This window comes from Nannospalax galili, unplaced genomic scaffold (genome assembly GCF_000622305.1).
Source record: "Nannospalax galili isolate Female #2095 unplaced genomic scaffold, S.galili_v1.0 scaffold765, whole genome shotgun sequence".
NCBI classification, from domain to species: Eukaryota; Metazoa; Chordata; class Mammalia; order Rodentia; family Spalacidae; genus Nannospalax; species Nannospalax galili.
Window position 1 is genome coordinate 225202 of NW_008352647.1, and position 19563 is coordinate 244764.

The window sequence follows — 19563 nt, forward strand, 5'->3', positions numbered from 1 at the left end:
GGATACATCTCTTTCAAAAGTGGCTGTAAATTTTTAGGTTCACAGTTGAATTAATACAGTTATACAATATTGAACTCAGTAGAAACCCTGTAAGATACAAAATTGAATGAGTTTTTACCCTTTAAAGAAGATCTCCATTTCAAGATATGCTGTTTCTTACATTTTTAAAATATTTTTATTTTTTTGAGAAGCATATCATTACAGCTTTAACACACCCAATAAGAGTTTTCTTTTGTTTTTTTTTAATGTGTATGAGTGTACAGCCTGCATGGATGTGAGTGCACCCATGTCGTGTAATGCCACGGAGGTCAGAAGAGGGCTTCAGATTCCCCTAAAACTGGAGTTAAGGATAGTTCGCAGCCGCTGTGTGGGTGCTGGGAATCGAACTCGGTCCTCTGCAAGAGCAGTCAGTGCCTTTAACCACTGAGCCATCTCTCCAGCACCCCCACAAGTTAGTTTTTTTGTTTGTTTGCTTTGTTGGTTGTTTTTTGAGACAGTATCTCCCTGTAGCTCCAGCTGGCCTGGAACTTGTTATAGACCAGGCTGGCCTTGATCTCATAGACATCCCCTTGCCTGTGCCTCCCAAGTACTGGGATTGAAGGTGTGTACCACCATGCCCAGCTCTTTCCAAATTTGATAGAGATATGCACTGAGACAGATTTCAGGTGAAATAGTCTTTAGCAACACTGACTATTCACAGTGGGAGGATCTGGAATAGGAGCTCTGACAGCAACCCAGAGAACAAAATAAATTCCTTACTTTTATAGATGAGCGAGATGGGGTCTCTGAGTTTAGAAGGTTAGTGAAGATACTAGGTATGAAAAATGCAGTGATTTAGGGACTTGCTACAAGCTAGGAGCTTAGCAATTTAGGGAAGGTAAGCTATAGGGGATGCCCGATCCATCCATCTATATTTGCAGCCTCTGTGATCTAATTCAAAGCTGCTTGGGCCAGTTCAAGCCTTTGAAGGGGCTGCTGATTTCCCAGACCTGATGGGTGACCCATTTCCCACATCTGGGATCCCAGCTGGAGTAGAAGACCTGTCTTGGCTTCTGGTTGAGTACCTGGTGGTGTAGCCATTACCAGCTGATTTGCATGGGGTAGCTAATTTGCATGGGGTAAGTGAGATACCTCCTGGTAGGGTGATTCTCAGGAAAAAAAGACAGTAGGGGAAATTCTGATATCAACATGGCACCTGACTATTATATGTTTGATCTAGAAAGCAGAGTTATGGCTAGTCCTAGGAAAAAGGGTTCTTTCAGTGAAAATACAAAGCCGTTAAGCAAAAGCCCTTTAATACAGTGGGTACCATACTTGTTTGACCAGCTTGACTCTTCAAGCCAAACAAAAAGGGAGGGTGCATCCTGTTCCAACCTATAAGGCTAGCTGAGCTGGGGCAGGACCTTGGGGTTCTTTCAAGGAAGGATTTGTGAGGGATGGCCAGAGGACCTTGGAGTTCAGGGAGACGAGTTGCTTTGTGGACACATCTGGAAGGCTGCCCGGGTACTTTCAGGAAAACTAGGGGATTCTTGGGAGGCAGAGTTCTCGGTAAGGAAGCAGAAGAAAGACAGGGAGATTGGAACTGATAATGTGAGTCCAACCTGCAGGCACCTTTGAGTGGAAAAGCTATGGGTGCTGCTCCTGGAAAGTGGGGGACATTAGGAATGGAACAGGGATTCACCAAGCTACAGCCTGGCCTTTTAGCAATACTGTGCTTCCCTTCCTTCTTTTCCTTCCTTGCGTCCTTCCTTCCTTCCTTCCAACTTTTCCACATTTACCTACTATTCATTTGTGTGTGCACTCACATGCCATGGTGTTCATGTGGAGATCAAAGAACAATTTGTGGGAAGCAATTCTTTCTTTCCATCATGTAGATACCAGGGATTGAACTCAGGCTGTCAGGCTTGGCAGCAAGTGTCTTTCCCTTTTCCCATCTTTTCCTCCCTTTCACACCTTTCCAGCCCTCTCTTTACTTTTTAAAAATCTTTTCTTTTATAATTTTTTTTGACAGTCTCAAGTAGCCCAGTTTGGCCTTGAACTCCAGATCCTCCTGTCTTTCCACTTCAAGTGCTGGGATTAAAGGTATGTGCCACCACAAGTGGCTGCAACCAGTTTCATAAAATGCTGTATAAAGGTGAGGCTAAGCTTTAAAAAGAAAGAAAACGCAAACAAGCAAGAGAGAACTGAAAACCAGAGCAATAAGGACACACATGCTTGCCTGGAGAAACAGGAAAAGAAAAAGAAAATTAGAGAGGTAATTCAAAGTGTCTGGCCTGCCAGGCATGGTGATGTACACCTTTAATCCCAGTACTTGGGAGGCAGAGGCAGGCAGATCTTTGTGAGTTCTACATAGTGAGTTCCAGGCCATCTGGGGCTACAGGGAGAACGTGTCTCTAAAAGACAGAAAAAAAAAAAAAAACCACAAAAAACCCAGTGTCTAAACCTCAAATTACAGTTCTAGAGAACAGAACAGAGAAACCAGGGAAAGGATGGTCAGCAATTCAAGGCAGCCTCCTAGAATGGAAGTCCTTGAATTATGTGTTAACTCAGCCCAGTGTTGAATTAGGCATTGGGATGAAATAATTCTGTCTCGAAATTTACCTTCCATACCCTCTGCTGTATTCCAAAAGCTACTGCAGAATTTAATCTAAAACCAGGGCCTGCACTGGGGTGGTGGTCCTGTTGGCTTATGCCTATAATCCGAACACTTGGGAGGCTGAGATAAGAGGGCCGCTGGGAGTTTGAGGCCAACATGGAATACAAATTAAGACTCAACTAAGACAAAACAAACCAAAACCAACCAACCAACCAAATCAAACCAAACAAAAATCTCCCACAAAACCCACAACATCCCAATCATCCAACTAACCAATCAAAACCCTAAAAAACAAAAGTCAGCAAGAGAGAAAGGGAGTAAACTAAGAGAACAGAGACAAGGGACCGGGATGAAGACACAAGTGAGCCTTGAGGTGATGGGAAGATTCAGGACCAATGCTGTGCTGCAGGGGCAGCTCACCAGGCTGGAGAAGGGCAGGCAGTTCTGAGACCTCTGAAGGAAACAGAAACTGTTACCCTGCAGGTTGTTATTTTATGGATTTTGTTTGAGACAGGATCTTACATAGCCCAGGCTGGCCTTGAACTCCTAATCCTCTTGCCTCCACCTCTCAAATGGTAGGATTACAGGTATTCACCACCACACCCTATCCTATCTGAAAATTTTATGTGAGTAAAGTAATTGAGGAGTGTTGAGACAATTGGGGGCAACTTTGGGATCAGTTAGCAAAAAGTAGTTATGAGCTCCTTGACGACCGAATCCCCTTAGCTAATGGAAAGAGTAAACCAGGCAGAGGACAGCATGCCCGTGGTTTTCCTTTAAAACTGGCAGTGGGTCACATCACTTCCACTCCTGCCCCTCTTGCCAGAACTTGGGAGACATGGTTATATCTGGTGAGAGGACCATATGGGGGAGTTATATCAGTAAAAGTAAGAAAAGGAGACCATATCCGTTATATATTAATAAACAACCAACAATTCTTTTCTCAGTGTTTGAGATATTAGTGAGAGGGCAGCCTGTGGGAGTTAACTGAATACATTTGTAGATTTTTGTACTGTTACATATATATATATACATATATATATATATATATATATACATATATATATGTATATATAAAATCTTAAATGGACAGTTTGGTAAAATTTCACAAATTCAACCCATGTGTGTCGTGAGCTGCCATGCCTAGAACCTGAATTCAGCATTTCTGAGTTTGGGGTTTTCCTGACAGTAGGTAAACGCGCTTGCTACCAGGTCTGAAATCCTGGGCTTGATTCCTGGGACCCACACCATGGAAGGTGGAACGAGAGAACCGACTCTTCCGAGTTGACCTCGGACGCGCGCAAGCACACGTACCCACCCGCACCTCCACCTGTACAATAAATGGAAAAAAAAAAAAAGATAGTCAAAGGAGAACATACGCTTAACCTCCACGCTAAGGCTAAGGACAGACGCCTACGAAGGACCGGACGGTAGGGGGCGTGGCTTCCGAGTGGCCACGGAGTAGCCAGTGGGAGCGGAGCCTGGAGCCGTCCTAGGGGCGGGGCTTCCTGCCCGGCAGTTCCCATTGGTGCAGCGAGACGTGGTCACGTGGAGGCTGTTGGGGCTCAAATAAACAGCAGCAGGACTCGCATCCGGGATGAGCGGGGCCTAGAGGTCCAGACTTCGAAGGCTCTGCAGCACCGGACCGAGTCAGAAGCAGAGACCGCGGGGCCTAAGCGCACGGAGGACGATTCCCGAAGCTTGAAACGGGGGCGGGCTTAGCGGCGCACAAGGCGTCGGGGGCGGGGCCAGGCCCGGGCGGGGCTTAGCGGCGCATACTGCGTCGGGGGCGGGGCCGCTGCCAGCCAAGATGGAGGCGAACGTATTCCGCTTCCGCGATGCCCGAGCCGCTCCGGATCCCGTGCTGGAGGCCGGGCCGGTGGCGTTCGGCCCTGGCCCGGTGCCGCTGGTGCTGGACAACGGGTCGTTCCAGACCCGCGCCGGATGGGCGTGCCCCGGGCCGAACCCGGGCCCCGAGCCGCGCCTGCAGTTCCGCGCCGTGTGCGCCCGTGGCCGCGGTGGGGCGCGCGGCGGGCCGGGCCCGCAGGTTGGCAATGCGCTGGGCAGCCTGGAGCCGCTGCGCTGGATGCTGCGCTCGCCCTTCGACCGCAACGTGCCGGTCAACCTGGAGCTACAGGAGCTGCTGCTGGACTACAGCTTCCAGCACCTGGGGGTGTCGTCGCAGGTGAAGGCGGCTGCGCTGGGCTGGGCTGGGGTCCTTGCTCACTCGGCCCTCCAGAGTCACAGCAATTCTGGTCATTCAGACAGCCAGGCGTACGCTTAACGCCGAGGCATGTCTGCCTTGTGCTAGAGTTAAGGATGCAGTGGAGACCAAACCACGTCGCCTCTCTCTCAGAGCACTGCGTGGTGCACTGTGGAGGGCGGACTGTCATGGAAACGTGGCGACAAGTTAGGCCTTTATGGTAATCTGCGTGAGGGATGATGGTGATTTAGGAGTAGCTGGGAATGTGACAGGAGCCAGTCGAAACCGGGAGGTATTATGAAGATAGAGCCAATATGTTTGGATAAAGCTTGACTTCAGAACTTTATATTTTTCAAAATAACCTCCAGTAGAGACGTTTTATAATTGTTTGTAATTAATTTGTTTTTATATGTTACGAGTAGTGTTTTGCTTGCATGAATGTAAGTGTGCCTGTGCGTGCAACTGAGGTCAGATGGGAGGCATTGGATCCCTAGGAACTGGAGTTACAGACAGTTGTTAGTATGTGGGCGCTGGGAACCAAACTCAGGTCCTCTGTAGGAGCAATGCATGCTCGTAACCACTGAGCCATCTCTTCAGCCCCTGGAGTTGTTTTATTTTAAGAATATTCTGTTACCATTCATCTCTTTGTGTTTTTCTTTAAAACTAGGGCTGTGTTGATCATCCCATAGTTTTGACAGAAGCTGTTTGCAACCCACTCTATACCCGCCAGATGATGTCGGAGCTCCTTTTTGAATGCTACAGGATCCCGAAGGTTGCCTATGGGGTAGACAGCCTGTTCAGCTTCTACCACAACATGCCCAAGAACGCCCTTTCCAGTGGGCTCATCATTTCATCTGGCTACCAGTGTACGCACATTTTGCCTGTCTTGGAAGGAAGGTGAGTTGTACTTGTGGCATTTAAGGAATGTTTGAGAAACAGTCAAGGATCAATTATTTGGGACCTCTTGGTAAGGTGGAGTGTAAAGGTGTCTGCTGGAAAGGTCTTGCAAGTGCTAGATGATAGACCTGTGTCACTATATGACTTATAAGTCATTTTTTTTTTCTTTGAGACCTCCTGGAGGGAGTTAGAGTGGGTTTCTTGTCTAAATTGAGAGTTGTACATTTTGTGATTTGTGAGGAAATCACTTAACACAGGACCTTTAAATAGTAGGCATTTAGTAAATATGTTTTGAGTAAATTGTTTGAACACATTTATATCTCTATTTTTTAAAAAATCTTGTTATGTTTATTTGTTTGTCTGGTGTCACTGTGTGTGGGCATGTATGTGCCACTGTGCACATGAGGGGGCTACTAAAGATTGACCAGCCATGGCAGCAAGCACCTTCACCTCAGCGTCATCTCTCTAGCTGGTATTTGAATATGTTTACTTTAGACCATCTTTGTTTTCTGGAGTCACTTTCTTTTTTTTTGTTTGTTGTTTTTTTTGTTTTTGTTTTTTTATTTATTATTTTTATTTTATGTGTACACGTGTATTGCCTGCATGTAGGTAAGTGCACCCATGTTGTGCAGTGCCGGCGGAGGACAGAAGAGGCAGGGACTGGAGTTACGGACAGTTGTTAGCTGCCATGTGGGTGCTGGGATTCAAACCCGGGTCTTCTGCAAGAACAACCAGTGTTCTTAACTGCTGAGCCATCTCTCCAGCCCCAGAGTCACTTTCTTATTAAGAGTTTTGAAATGTAAAGCTCTTGATTACTGTTGTTCATACTTTTGTTTTCAGTTATTTTGCCTAACATATAATAGGCACTTACCAATGTTTTCCGAATTGAATTAAAGGCCGAGGTGGCTTTTGTCTGTTCCTCTCTCATAGTTTAGTTTTGCTTTATTCTCTTATGAGACCAGGCTGGCACTGGGCCTCACCTTGACTAAAGAGGTGTATGCCACAGACAAGATGCTCTGACGCTGGAGAAGGGTGCCAGTTTGCATCCCTGCTAGGAATGAGGTGTTTAGTCCCTTAATTTAGTTTACCAATATGTGTGATTGGGAAAAGCTGATTTGTATCACCAAGGATGAAATGAGATAATTTGGGCCGTGGCATTTAAATATTTTATAGTTTTATTATTTATATTTTATGATGCATGTATGTAAGTGTACCTGTGTCATGCAGTGCCTGTGGAAATCAGAAGAGGGCATCAGATCCCTTGGAACTGGGTTACAGATGGTTGTTAGTTGCCGTGTGGGTCCTGGGCTTTGAACCCAGGTCCTCTGTAAGATCAACCAGTGTTCTTAGCCGCTGAACCATCTCTCTGGCCCCAGTTTTATTTTTATTTTATGTGTATGAGTGTTATGCCTGCATGGATGTCAGTACACCTGCATCATGCAGTGCCTGCAGAGGACAGAAGAGGGTGTCAGATCCCCTGGAACTGGAGTTACAGACAGTTGTTAGCTTACACATGCTAGGGCGGGTGGGGGAGGGTTGAGCTGGGGTCTTCTACAAGAACAGCCAGTGCTCTTAACTGCTGAGCCATCTCTCCACTTTGTAGAACAGGCTGACCTCAAACTTACAGAGAGCCTCTTGCCTCTGCCTCCAGAGTGCTGGGATTAAAGGCATGTGCTGCCACACTCAGCCCAAGGGAACTTTTGGTATCTTCCAGATGTCGGAGTTTTGGTCACCTGCTGCCAGTCTGTTTCTTTGTCTGCATTTACTTCTCCTGTTTTCCCACAAGATGTTCTGTATTTTGTCCCCTGTGTTATCTAAAGCTTCAGTGTTGTTTTTACTACTTTGTCATAGGCTAGATGCCAAAAACTGTAAGCGCATCAATCTCGGAGGAAGCCAGGCAGCTGGCTACCTCCAGCGGCTCCTCCAGCTGAAGTACCCAGGGCATCTGGCAGCCATCACTCTTAGCCGCATGGAGGAGATCCTGCAGGAGCACAGCTACATTGCTGAGGACTACGGGGCAGGTAATGCAGCATGAAGGGCTGTGCCCACAGTTGGTCTCTAGGGCATTCTTTACCTAGTTACCAACGTGACTCTTGCTTCCTCACTTTATTTTTACTTCTGAATAGGTCTATGTCCAGAAGAGGCTTGGATCCCCTGGTGCTGGAGTTACAGGTGCTTGTGAGGCACCTGACTTGGGTGCTGTGAACTGAACTCAAGCCCTTTAGAAAGCATAAGTGCCCTTAACCCTTGAGCCATTGCTCCAGCCCTGATTTTTCACTTTTTAAGCCTTTTTTTTTTTTTGACACAAGGTCTCACTGTGTAGCCCTGGCTGACTTGGGACTCACAGAGCTCCCCCTGCCTCCTGGGTGCTGGGATTAAAGGTGTGAGCTACCATGCCAGGGCAACTTTTAAACTCTTTTTCATCATTCCTTTACTGTTTTGGTGTTCACTTTATGAGATTATCCAGTAAGCTGGTAACTTATAAATGGGCTTTTATAACATGCCTTAAGTAAAACTTTCAACTTGTTGCAGAAGCTAACACTTTTGAGAGGTAGCAGAACATGCTAGATTAAAAAAGTTTAAGTTTGAGGGGCTGGAGAGATGGTTCAGCAGTTAAAAACACTGGCTGTTCTTACAGAGGACCTGGGTTCAATTTCTAGCACCCATGTGGCAGCTAACAACCATCTATAACTCCAATCCCAGGAGATCTGATGACCTCTTCTGGCCTCCATGGGCATTGGATGACAGGTGTACTTACATACAGGCAAAGCTCATACACATGAAATAAAAGTTAATTTTTTTGAGTTTTAAGTTTGAAAGTAATTGAAATTGTTTTATCTCACATCTTTAGAGTGATGTTAGCTCTCAATTTTCAGCACATCTTGAACTTTTTTTGAGACAAGATCTCTTGAAGCTTAGTCTGGCCATTATCTCCCCCTTGGGCCCCTTGATTCTCTTGTCTTAGCCTCCCACTATCTTGAACTTCTGCTTGAATTTTGTACTAATAATTGCTTTTGTCTTAAAATGTGATGAAAATAATGTATTCCTCATAAACCTAAATAATTCGGGTAAAACCCAAGAATTATGGACAATACCACTGAAAATAGAGCTCTTTCCTATGTGTGTGAATGGGTTTTCTTGTTGGCATTAACTGTATTGCATTGGGGCTGGAAAGATGGCTCACTAGTTAAAAGCACCGGCTGCTCTTGCAGAGGACCTAGGTTCGGTTCCGAGTACCCACATGGCAGCTAACACCTGTCCATAACTCCAGTTCCAGAGGATCCGGTGCTGTCTTGTGACCTCCACAGGCATTGCAGGACATGGGTGCACTTACATACATGCAGGGAATACACTCATAAACATAAAATAAAAATGACAAAACATTAGGAAAAAAAAAGGTACTGCCTTTAACTGACCGTCCCTGAACTCTGGAAAGACAAAAGTAATACCTGCCTTTGATTTTTTTTTTTTTTTTTCTCAACAGAAAGTTATTTAGTATACTGCAAGAGGCAGGGTGCTGGTTGTAACAAGAGTCCCACCTGTAGTCAAAAGTCTTATCTTAAAAAATAGGGACTGGTAGGCTGGCTCAGCAGGTAAAAGCAGTTGCCACCAAGCCTGATGACCTAAGTTTAATCCCCAGAATGTACCTGGTAGGAGAAAGCTGAGTCCAGCAACTTATCCTCTGACTGTGACACATGTGCCATGGTGGTGTGCACGCATGCATGTGTACACACACGCATACAAATGAATTTTTAAAATGGGTGCAGGGATGTAGATCAGTTGGTAGAGTGCTTACTTAGCATTCAGGAAGCCCTAGATTACATCCCCAGAACTGAATAAACTGGGTTTGGTAACACACACTTGTAATCCATGCACTTAGGAGGTGTAGGTAAGTGCCTCAGTAATTCAAGGTCATCTTTACCTACACAGTGAGTTTGAGGCCAGGATGGGACACATGAGACCCTCTCGGACTCATTAAAAAACACTAATTGTGATGACCATATAACATAAAATTTATACTATTTTTTTCCTCTGTCTTGTTTTTTGGATAGTCTCCATGTAGGGCCAGACTGACTTTAAACTTGTGATTCTCCTGCCTCTGCCTCCCAAATCCTGTGATTCCAGGTGTGAGCAGCCACCCTGCCTGGTTCTTAGCCACTTTCAAGTGTGCAGTTCAGTAATAGTTGAGCTGTGTCTTGACTTCAGGATGTATTTGTTAAACACCTGTTACTCATGAAGTACAAAGCAGTTGGGGAGGTAGGCATGGAAAAGAACTGAGGGATGGATCTCTCTTCGAGTCTACGTTGGTATCAGCTTGGATTTTAATTGCCTTTGTTTGTTTTGGATGCATTCTAGCTGTGCATCCCAGGCTGACCTCGAACTTGCAGCCAGCCTCCCTTCCCCTGCTTTGATTTTTTTTAATGCCCCACTTACTCATATATATATTACCCTTGTACACTGACTTGAACTTGCTAGTGTTTTGTGAGTTTTGTTTTGCCTGTGTTCAGGAGGAACATCGGCGCCTGATTTTCTTGTACTATCTTGGTGGCAGGGTGTTGCTGCCGTTGTTAAATGACTAGAATGGTACCCCCTCTTTTAGAAAAGTGGTTTAAATAATTGATGTCTTTTTTTTTCTTTTTAAATGTTGGTAGAATTCTTCAGTGGAACCGTATGAATATAGGGGTTTCCTTTCCTTTAATAGATAGGACTAGCTGGGCATCATGATGCTGCATGCTGAAGGACTGGTATTTGGGAAGCTGAGGTGGGAAGAGTATGATTTTGAGAACAGCCTAGGCTCCATACTGAATTCTAGACAAGTCTGGGCTACAAAGCAGAACCCTGTCTCAAAACAAACAGGCCCAGGGGGATTTCTTAGTGGGTAAAGTGCTTGCTGTATAAGCATGAGGACCTGACTTCAGCTCTCCAGCACATATATGGGTATGGTGGTGCACGCCTGGAACACACCCCAGTTTGAGGGTAGGGTGGGGGAGTATAGGTTCAATGGTTAGTCATCGTAGCCTAGTGGTGAGCTCTGGGTTGACTGAGATCCTAGCTTAAAAAATGAAATGTAGAGCAATAGAGGAAAAAAATCTGATGTCAACCTCTGGCCTCCACACACCCCACCCATAGGAGAGCAGCACACTCACATGGAGAGGCATATAGTGCCTCCCCACTGAAAAACCCACTAAACAACAGTATTATGTAGATTGCCTCATTGATTGCTTTATTTTCTGCTTGCTGCATGCTTTAGTTTTTTTCCTTTTTTTGTTTTTTTTAAAATAGAAGCTTAGGATTTTTTTTTCCATGTGTTGGTTTTGTCTGCATGTATGTAAATGCACCACATGTGTACAGTGCCCTCAGGCCAGAAGAGGGCATCAGTTCCTCTGGAATTGAAGTTACAGGTGGTTGTTAGCTGCCATGTGGGTACTGGGAACTGACCCCAGGTCCTCTGCAAGGGCAGCCAGTGCTCTTAACCACTGAGCCATCTCTCTAGCCCCTTAAAAACGCTTCTTTAAGCAGTTATTTACAAATAAGTTGCTCCAGGTACAGTAGAGATTTCCCTGTTACTTTTCTGTGATTTACTTTTTTTGTTTAATTCCATTTTGGTAAAAGATCTTTCTTTGTTTGGTGTCAGCTAAACTTTTTTGTTTTATGACCCAGGATGTGGTCAGCTTTGGCGATGTTCTATATATACTTGAAGAGTATGTATGTGTTATGTTCCTGCTGGCTGAGGTGTTTTAGCACCATTCAGTCTGGCGATGGTGGTGCTCCACCCTTCTATACACTCAATCAGATGATATCAGTGAACATTGGGAGCCCATCAGACAGGGATATGCTTTTTTATTTATTTTTTTCATTTTATGTATATGAGTGTTATGCTTGCATGTAAGTAAGTGCGCCCATGTCATGCAATACCTGCAGAGGACAGAAGAGGCTGTTGGATTCCCTGGAACTGGAGTTAAAGACAGTCACTACCTGCCATGTGGGTGCTGGGATTCGAATCCGGGTCTTCTGCAAGAACAACCAGTGTTCTTAACCGCTGAGCCATCTCTCCAGCCCCCTAAATATTTTTATTTATTTTTTTGTGTGTGATTGTATGCACACCATGGCATGCCTGTGGAGGTGAGAGGTCAACTTTCAGGGGTTGGTCCTCTCTTTCCACTGTGTGGGGCCTGGGGATTGAACTCTAATCCTCAGGCTTGGCAATAAGCACCTTTACCTAGTGAGCCATCCTGCCAGTCCCACACCATAGTATGATTTTACTTTTAGTTATCAGAACTATTTTAAGGGACTCAGGAGATTAGCTGTGTATGTTTAGACAGATTTTCCTTCATTCCAGTTGTTCCAGATTCCTTGTCTGATGTCTGTCTGCAGAACCAGCATGTCTGCTGTTCTGTGCCCAGGTTTAGGGCTGCATGTTGTCGACTGCTGGATTCAGAGCTTCAGAGACTGTTTTCCATGGTGCTTGGTGTCTGAAATTCCTGGTATCGATTTTCTGATTTTTGTGTTAGTATCACTTTCTTTTTTTAAAAAAAATATTTTATTTATTATTTTCATGTGTATGTGTGTATTGCCTGCATGTAGGTAAGTGCACCTGTGTCGTGCAGTGCCTGCGGAGGACAGAGAGGCTGTTGGATCCCCTGGAACTGGCATTACAGACAGTCGTTATCTGTCATGTGGGTGCTGGGATTTGAACCCAGGTCTTCTGCAAGAACAGCCAGTGTTCTTAACCGCTGAGCCATCTCTCCAGCCCCGATAGTAGCACTTTCACTTCCTGACTTCCAAAAACATTTCTTTGAAGAACTGCAGAAGTGGCGGTGTCCTGATTACTATGAGAACCACGTCCACAAGATGCAGCTCCCGTTCTCAAGCAAGCTGCTGGGCAGCACACTGTCGGCTGAGGAGCGGCAGGAGCGGAGGCAGCAGCAGCTGCGGCGGCTGCAGGAACTCAACGCCCGGCGGCGGGAGGAGAAGCTGCAGCTGGACCAGGAGCGGCTGGAGCGGCTGCTCTACGTGCAGGTGTGGCCGGCGCAGGGACTATCCCTGGCCTTGCTCTTCAGGTGGGCTGGAAAGTGCTCTTCCTCTGTACGTTCCCTTGACCACAAAGCACATGGCTCTCATGTCACTGCTGGGGTCTTGAAGTAGCTCACTGAGGTTACCAGCATCATGGAGATCATTAGCATACAGTATAGCAAGGTGTTTCTGAAAATTGCAGATTAGCTTTACTTTGTTTTTTTTTTGTTTTTTTTAATGTGTATGAGTGTTTTGCCTGCATGTATGTAAGTGCACCCATGTAGTGCAATGCTGTGGAGGTCAGAAGAGGGCTTTGGATTCCCCTGGAACTGGAGTTGAGGACAGTTCGTAGCTGCCATGTTGGTGCTGGGAATCGAACCCGGGTCCTCTGCAAGAGCAGTCAGTGTTCTTAACCGCTAAGCCATCTCTCCAGCCCCATACGTTGGTGTTTTTGTTTTTGTTTTTTGAACTCTTTCACTTAAGTGTAGCATGCATGATGCATGCCTCTTAGGTGTGAATCTCAGTAAGTTTTCAGTTACACATGTGTGCCCATAGTCAGAGGAGAGACATCACCGTGGGCTCCTCCAGTAGCTCCTTCCTAGTCCAAGGGTGGCAGCATTTCTACGTCTGTCACCATAGAGTAGTTCTGTCCAATCAGATGGTGCTGCAGCCAGATGCAGTGCTTACTAGCCCAGATAGCTGGAAAGGAGAACATAGGAGAACCTGTGGTGGGAGCAGGAGACCCCCTCTGTCAGGCTAACTAGGGGGACCCAGGAGCCCCTCCTGTGCCCTTCTGTTGACCTCTAAGCTCCTTTCCCCCTTTGTGGTGGTGGCACTGCTTGTCTTTGAGGAAACACTATGACTGTTCTTCTTCCAGGAACTCCTAGAGGACGGCCAGATGGACCAGTTCCACAAAGCTCTGATAGAGCTCAACATGGACTCTCCAGAAGAGCTGCAGTCCTACATACAGAAGCTCACCTCTGCTGTGGAGCAGGCGAAGCAGAAAATCCTCCAGGCCGAAGCCAGCCTCGAGGTGGATGTGGTGGACAGCAAGCCAGAGGTGACCAGGGTCCTGGGGAGGGAAAGCCCTTAGGGTCATTTAGAGAGAGCAGCCCTTCTGAGGGGAAAAGTGTATTCGGAGGACTGACATCAAAAGCGTTATGACAGGCGTGGGAGGAAGAGAGCAGTGTGATGGGTAACATTCGTAGGAACATGGGTAGAGTCAGGAGGGCAGAATCTCACCCTGGGAAACATGGATGTGGCCTAGGAAGGACAGACTGATCCTGGGCTGCTGCCTTCCACCTGGACTTGCTCTTCTGACTGTCACAGGACAGCCACACTTAGCTGTTCATACTGTAGCCGAACCTTCACCCACCTCCTTTCCGTTTTCTTAAGGATAGGGTTTCTCCTTAATACAGACTTGATTATTTATTTATTTATTTATTTATTTTTTAATAGCAGATGTGCTCAATAAAATGCTTGTAGGTTGACTCTTTCTTTGTAGAATGCTCCGTTTCTTACTAGGTGTTGAAGAATTAAGTGCTTCTCTGCCAAAGCACCATTAGGAAGTGCTGGCGGCAGAACTGAGACGGGGTGGTCCAGACCCTGGCACCTGGGGCCACAGCTCACTTACCCCAAAGGTCCCTGACTGGGTCACCTCTCTCTCAGTGTGACTGATTGTCAGCCTTGAGTTCCAGAACAAAGGAGCATATTCACTGTCTTATTATTCTGTTCATTTATTTTTTGAGACAGGGTTACTGCGTAGCCTAGCTGACCTTGAACTCAGGATCTTCCTGCTTCAGTTCCCTGAGTGCTCAGATAGTAGATGTGCATTACCATGCCCAGCTGCTTTGTTTGTTGGTTGGTTTTGGTTTTTTGAGACAGGGTCTCCCTGTAGTCTCAGCTGGCCTATAACTTACTATGTAGACCAGGCTGGCCTTGATCCCATAGAGATCCTCCTGCCTCTGCCTTCTGACTGTTGGAACTAAAGGTCTGTGCCACCTTGCCAGGCTGTATTGTTTATTTTTAAATTGGCTTTTTTCTTTTTTCTTTTTTTTTTTTTTTTTTTTTTTTTTTTGATCTTTTTGAGATGGTCTCCCTGTAGCCCCAGCTGGCCTGGAACTCGACCAGGGTGGCCTTGAACTCAACAGGGATCTGCCTGCCTCTGCCTCCCAAGTGCTAGGATCAAAGGTGTGTGGCACCACGCCCAGCTAAATCAGCTTTCTTTAAAAAGATTTTTTTATACTTATTTATTTATTTATTGTATATGTGCATTGCAGGGCATATGTGGAGGTCAGAGGACAGCTTTTGGGAGTCGATTCTCTCCTGCAGTGTGGGTTCCAGGGATTGGACTCAGGTTGTCAGGCTTAGCAACAAGTACCTTTATCCACTGAGCCATCTTTCTATCCCTCGACTTTCCCTTTTTGAGACAGGTCTCTCATCGCAGCCTAGGCTGGCCTTGAACTTAGATATGTCACCAAGAATGGTCTTGAACTTTTGATCCTCCTACTTCCACCTCCCCCAGTGCTGGGATTACGAGTGTGTCCAGTTGATACCGTGCTGGGGATTGAATCCAGGGCTTCTTTATGCTAACAAGCACTCCACCAGCTAAGCTACAGCCTCAGCCTTCAAGTCAACCTTCTTTAAATTCTTTATTACTGGTGTTTTTAGAAAGATAAGAACTATGGAGAGATCAAGGTTAGTGCCATTTGATGCTGGGTGTGGGGTAATGCTCCTCAGAGATGTCATAGTTGTGTTTTGACTCTGTGAAGCTTGCTTTTACAGCACAGGGGCTTCCAACTGGAACTTGACCATGGTGTCCCTCTCAGCCTTGCATTCTCTGTCTCTGTTGACTGCTCTGGACTACGGCTTCTAAGGCTTTTTCCATTTGTGACCCCGTCAACCTGACAAATTTTTCCATGACCCCAAGTGTATAGATGTAATTTTGCCACTTATTAAATGTAAAAGCATAATTGCTACGAATGAGAGGGTGTGCTTATTCTTTTTACATGGAGAATTGAATATTCGCTGAGTATTTGATCAGAGTTGATCTATACTTTGTTAGTCAGTGTTGAGAACACCACCTTTTCTGACTTTGTAGCTGGATAGCCCCCTCTGGACACCACTGTCTGGGGAAGGAAGGTCTCCGATAGCCCACGCTGCCCAACGCCTGGATCAGCTCCTGCCGACTCACTGGGTCTTTGCCTTTCCTCTCCCAGTTTCAGTCTGTACTGAAGTTGGAGCTGGGGTTTACAGAGACCCGGACCCGTGCTGTCTGCGTTACATACCCAGCCATACTTAGTTATTGGGCTTAACATGTCAGTAAGACTTAAGGGAACCACAGGGTCACGTGCAGTTGGGGTTTCAGATTTACAAAAGAAAAATGGCTCTTGAGCAATTGGGGAACTTCTTTTCTTTGTTTATTTTCCTGCATTATATGCCTGGTTTCTAGCAGGTAGGTTATAGATGATGGTTGAAGCATCTGTCCTGGTCACGGGTCTTCTGCACCTGATCTAGGCTTTGGGATAATGCATCAGATTTAAAGTGTACTTCAAAAGATTGCTCTAGGGTTCTGGTGAGATAGCCTGGTCAGAAAAGTACTTGCCACATAAGCACGAGAACCTGAGTTTTGATCCCTAGCACCCACGCAAAAAACTGAGTGTGGTGGAGTGTGACTGTAATCCTAGCCCTGGGGTGGCAGAGATAGGAGGAGGAGTCCCTAGAGCTGGACAGCCAGACTTGTTGAATAGATGAGTTCCAGGTTTAGTGAGAAACTGTCTCAAAAAATAAGATGAGCACACCTTTGATCCCAGCACTCAGGAGGTGGAGGTGGGCAGGTCCAGGCCAGCCTGGTCTGTATCACGAGTTTCAAGCCAGCTGGTAGCTGGGGCTACAGGGAGATCTTGTCCTAATGCCCCACCCCCCCAAAAGATGGAGGGCTCGAGAGGTTGCTCAGTAGTTACGAGCTCTTCTAGAGGACCCAAGTTCAGTTTCCAGCACCCATGTCAGGCAGCTCCCAACCACCTGTGACTCCAGTTCCAGGCAGTTTGACACCTTTGGCCTCTGCAAGCTCCTGCACTCAAGTGTACATATCTGCATACACATATCTATACATACACAGTCTAAAAATAAATAATAGGATGGAGCGTAATAGAGGAAGGCACCTGGCATTGGCTTCTAGCTGCTGCCGTGTACACGCACCAGAACACGTGCACATACAAACAGAAAGATTGCTCTTTGTATAACAGATTTGATGCCATGATGTGTCTCCAAGTATATAATGGTCGGTTAGCACTGGGGAAGTATTGGTGAGTAGATGTTACAGCCTCATTCCTGCTGTAAGTTTGACCATGGCATTGGCAAACCACTTTCAGGAAGCAGTACCTCTCAGTAATATGCTTCAGCTAGAACAATGTGAATAGATGTAGGTGCACCAAAATTTATATCGAAGCCCAGCCTAAGAAGTAAGGTGGAATTGTGAGCAGCTTCCCATGAGAGTTCTGGAAGGACCAGAATTTGTTAGTTTTTTTTTTTTTTTTAAAGACAGGGTCTTACTATGTACACCAAGCTGACCTTGAACTCAAGAGATCCACTAGTCTCTGCCTTCCATGTGCTGGAATTAAAGTTCTATTTATTGTTATTGTATGTGTGTATGTATGCATGTTATTGTATGTGTGCATGTGCCACAGTGCATCTGTGGGGATCAGAGGGCAAATTTGTAGAGTCAGTTTTTTTTTTTTTTTTGTAATATTATTTTTATTTTATGTGTATGAGTGTTATGCCTACATGTAGGTAAGTGCACCCGTATCATGCAATGCCCGCGGGGGACAGAAGAAGCCATTGGATCCCCTGGAACTGGAGTTATGGACAGTTGTTAGCTGCCACGTGGGATTTGAACCCAGGTCTCCTACAAGAATAGTCAGTGTTCTTAACCACTGAGCCATGTCTCCAGCCCCTGTAGAGTCAGTTCTTTCCTTCCACCTTTATGTGGGCTGCAGGGATTGAACTACACAGCAGGTGTTTGACCCTCTGAGCCATCTTGCCAGCCCTTGTTAACATTCTTAATGAAGTGTTTAAACCAGAAGATGCTTGCTGTTCATAAGTGTAAGCACAGCAGAAGATCAGGAGGAAGAGAGCACAGTTTCCGATCATCAGCATTTGTTGAAAAACACAGTGGGCCAAATACAGAAAGTTCTCTGGCAGTTTTTATGCTGTTAAAGGCTGTTCCAGGGAGTTCTGCTGCTGTCTCTGTGCCTTGACAAACTGTTGTTGTGTTCCATTCTAAAAGACCCATCAAATTAGTGTTCTGAACACTACACAGTACATTAGAGACCCAGCAAGCCCTTAGGGCAAGAAGCCGACTATGGGAGAGGGGTCTCCTATCTGTTGGATGCACATCCCTTATGTTGAAATCCTAGCTTTGTTTCTGTGAATCCTAAGTACTGGGAGAAGTAAATACTGTTTATATAATTTTTCTTTGCTGTCTGTGGGGAAGGGCTCCCTCATGCTATAACTCTCTTGTGGAAGTCAGAGGACAACTTGTAGGAGTCAGTTCTCTCTTTCTCTACCATGTGGGTAATCAGAAATTGAACTCTGGTCATTGGGCTTGGAACAGATGCTCTTTACCCACTCTTAATTACTGAGCTTTCTCCAGCTCCTGTTTATACAGGGGGGGGGTGTTGTTTTTTTTTTTTTTTCAGGGGGAAGGCAGTTGTTTGAGAAAGGGTCTTCCTATAGTCCCAGCTGACCTTGATCTTGCAGATAGATCTCTGCCTGCCTCTTTCTCTGCCTCCCAAGTGGTGGGATTAAAGCCCAACTCTGTTTATATAATTTTTAGTGCAGCTAAGAAGTTATTTTGTTTGTGAGGTGACAGGATTTTGTGTGTGGTGTATGCACATGTGTGTGTGAAGGTGTGTTTGCCTCTGTATGTTCTTACATGTTTTGCAGAAGATCTAGCTCCTCACAGGATACCTGTGATCACACCCCATACCCTGGAGCTTTGTATGGTGGTGTGATAGGTGCAAGCAGCTGGTCTCCTAGAGGCATGGAGCTTTGGAGAAAGCAAGGCCTTTTAAGGCCTGTCTGAGCAGGGCAGGAACGTTGGACAGTGAAACAGTCCTCAGAGCTTCTTTTTTATTTTTGTGTGCCTATTCATCATGCATCCGATTTCTGTGGAAGCCGGAAGAGGGCATCGGATTCTCTGGAACTGGAGTTATGGATGGTTGTTAGCTGCCCTGTAGGTGCTGGGAACTGAACTTGGGTCCTCTGTAAGAGCAGCCATGTTCTTAATTGCTGAACCATTTCTCCAGCCCTCATTTGGGGCTTCTTCAGTCTTATTTTTAATTTACCTTTAACTATTCTAGTGTATGTCTGTGACTGCGTGTGTGTGCATATGTGTGTGTGTGCGCGTGCCAGCCAACCACAGCATGAGGGTCTAAAGGTCAGGAGATAGCTTGAAGGAGTCCCTTCCCTTCTTCCACCATGTGGTTCTGGAGATTGAACCCAGGTTGTCACTTGGTGGCAAGCACTCCTACTTGTAAGCAAGCCATCTTGCTGGCCTGCCTTTAGTCTTTTTTAAAAAAAAATTTTATTGAACTTTTGTGGGCTTTTTTTAATAAATATTTTTTTATTTTTTTTTAAACTTTAAAAAATTTTTATTATTTTCATTTTATGTGTATGCGTGTATTGCCCGAGTGTAGGTAAGTGCACCCGTGTCATGCAATGCCTGTGGAGGTCAGAAGAGGCTGTCGGACCCCCTGGGACTGGAGTTATGGATAGTTGTTAGCTACCATGTGGGTGCTGGAATTCGAACCCGGGTCTTCTGCAAAAACAACCAGTGTTCTTAACCACTGAG

At 45.7% G+C, this 19563-nt stretch overlaps 1 protein-coding gene across 1 annotated transcript in view; it reads left to right on the forward strand.

Annotated features, from left to right (window-relative positions):
* The first annotated feature begins 4351 nt into the window (after positions 1 to 4351).
* Actr5 (actin related protein 5) overlaps positions 4352 to 19563 on the forward strand; it is a 22962-nt gene continuing 7750 nt past the window's right edge. Inside the window, exons 1-5 of the mRNA XM_008849579.3 lie at positions 4352 to 4781; positions 5467 to 5696; positions 7548 to 7717; positions 12499 to 12716; positions 13588 to 13770. Coding sequence (XP_008847801.1) covers positions 4407 to 4781; positions 5467 to 5696; positions 7548 to 7717; positions 12499 to 12716; positions 13588 to 13770 — 1176 coding nt within the window. The 5' untranslated portion in view covers positions 4352 to 4406. The remainder of the gene's footprint in view (positions 4782 to 5466; positions 5697 to 7547; positions 7718 to 12498; positions 12717 to 13587; positions 13771 to 19563) is intronic.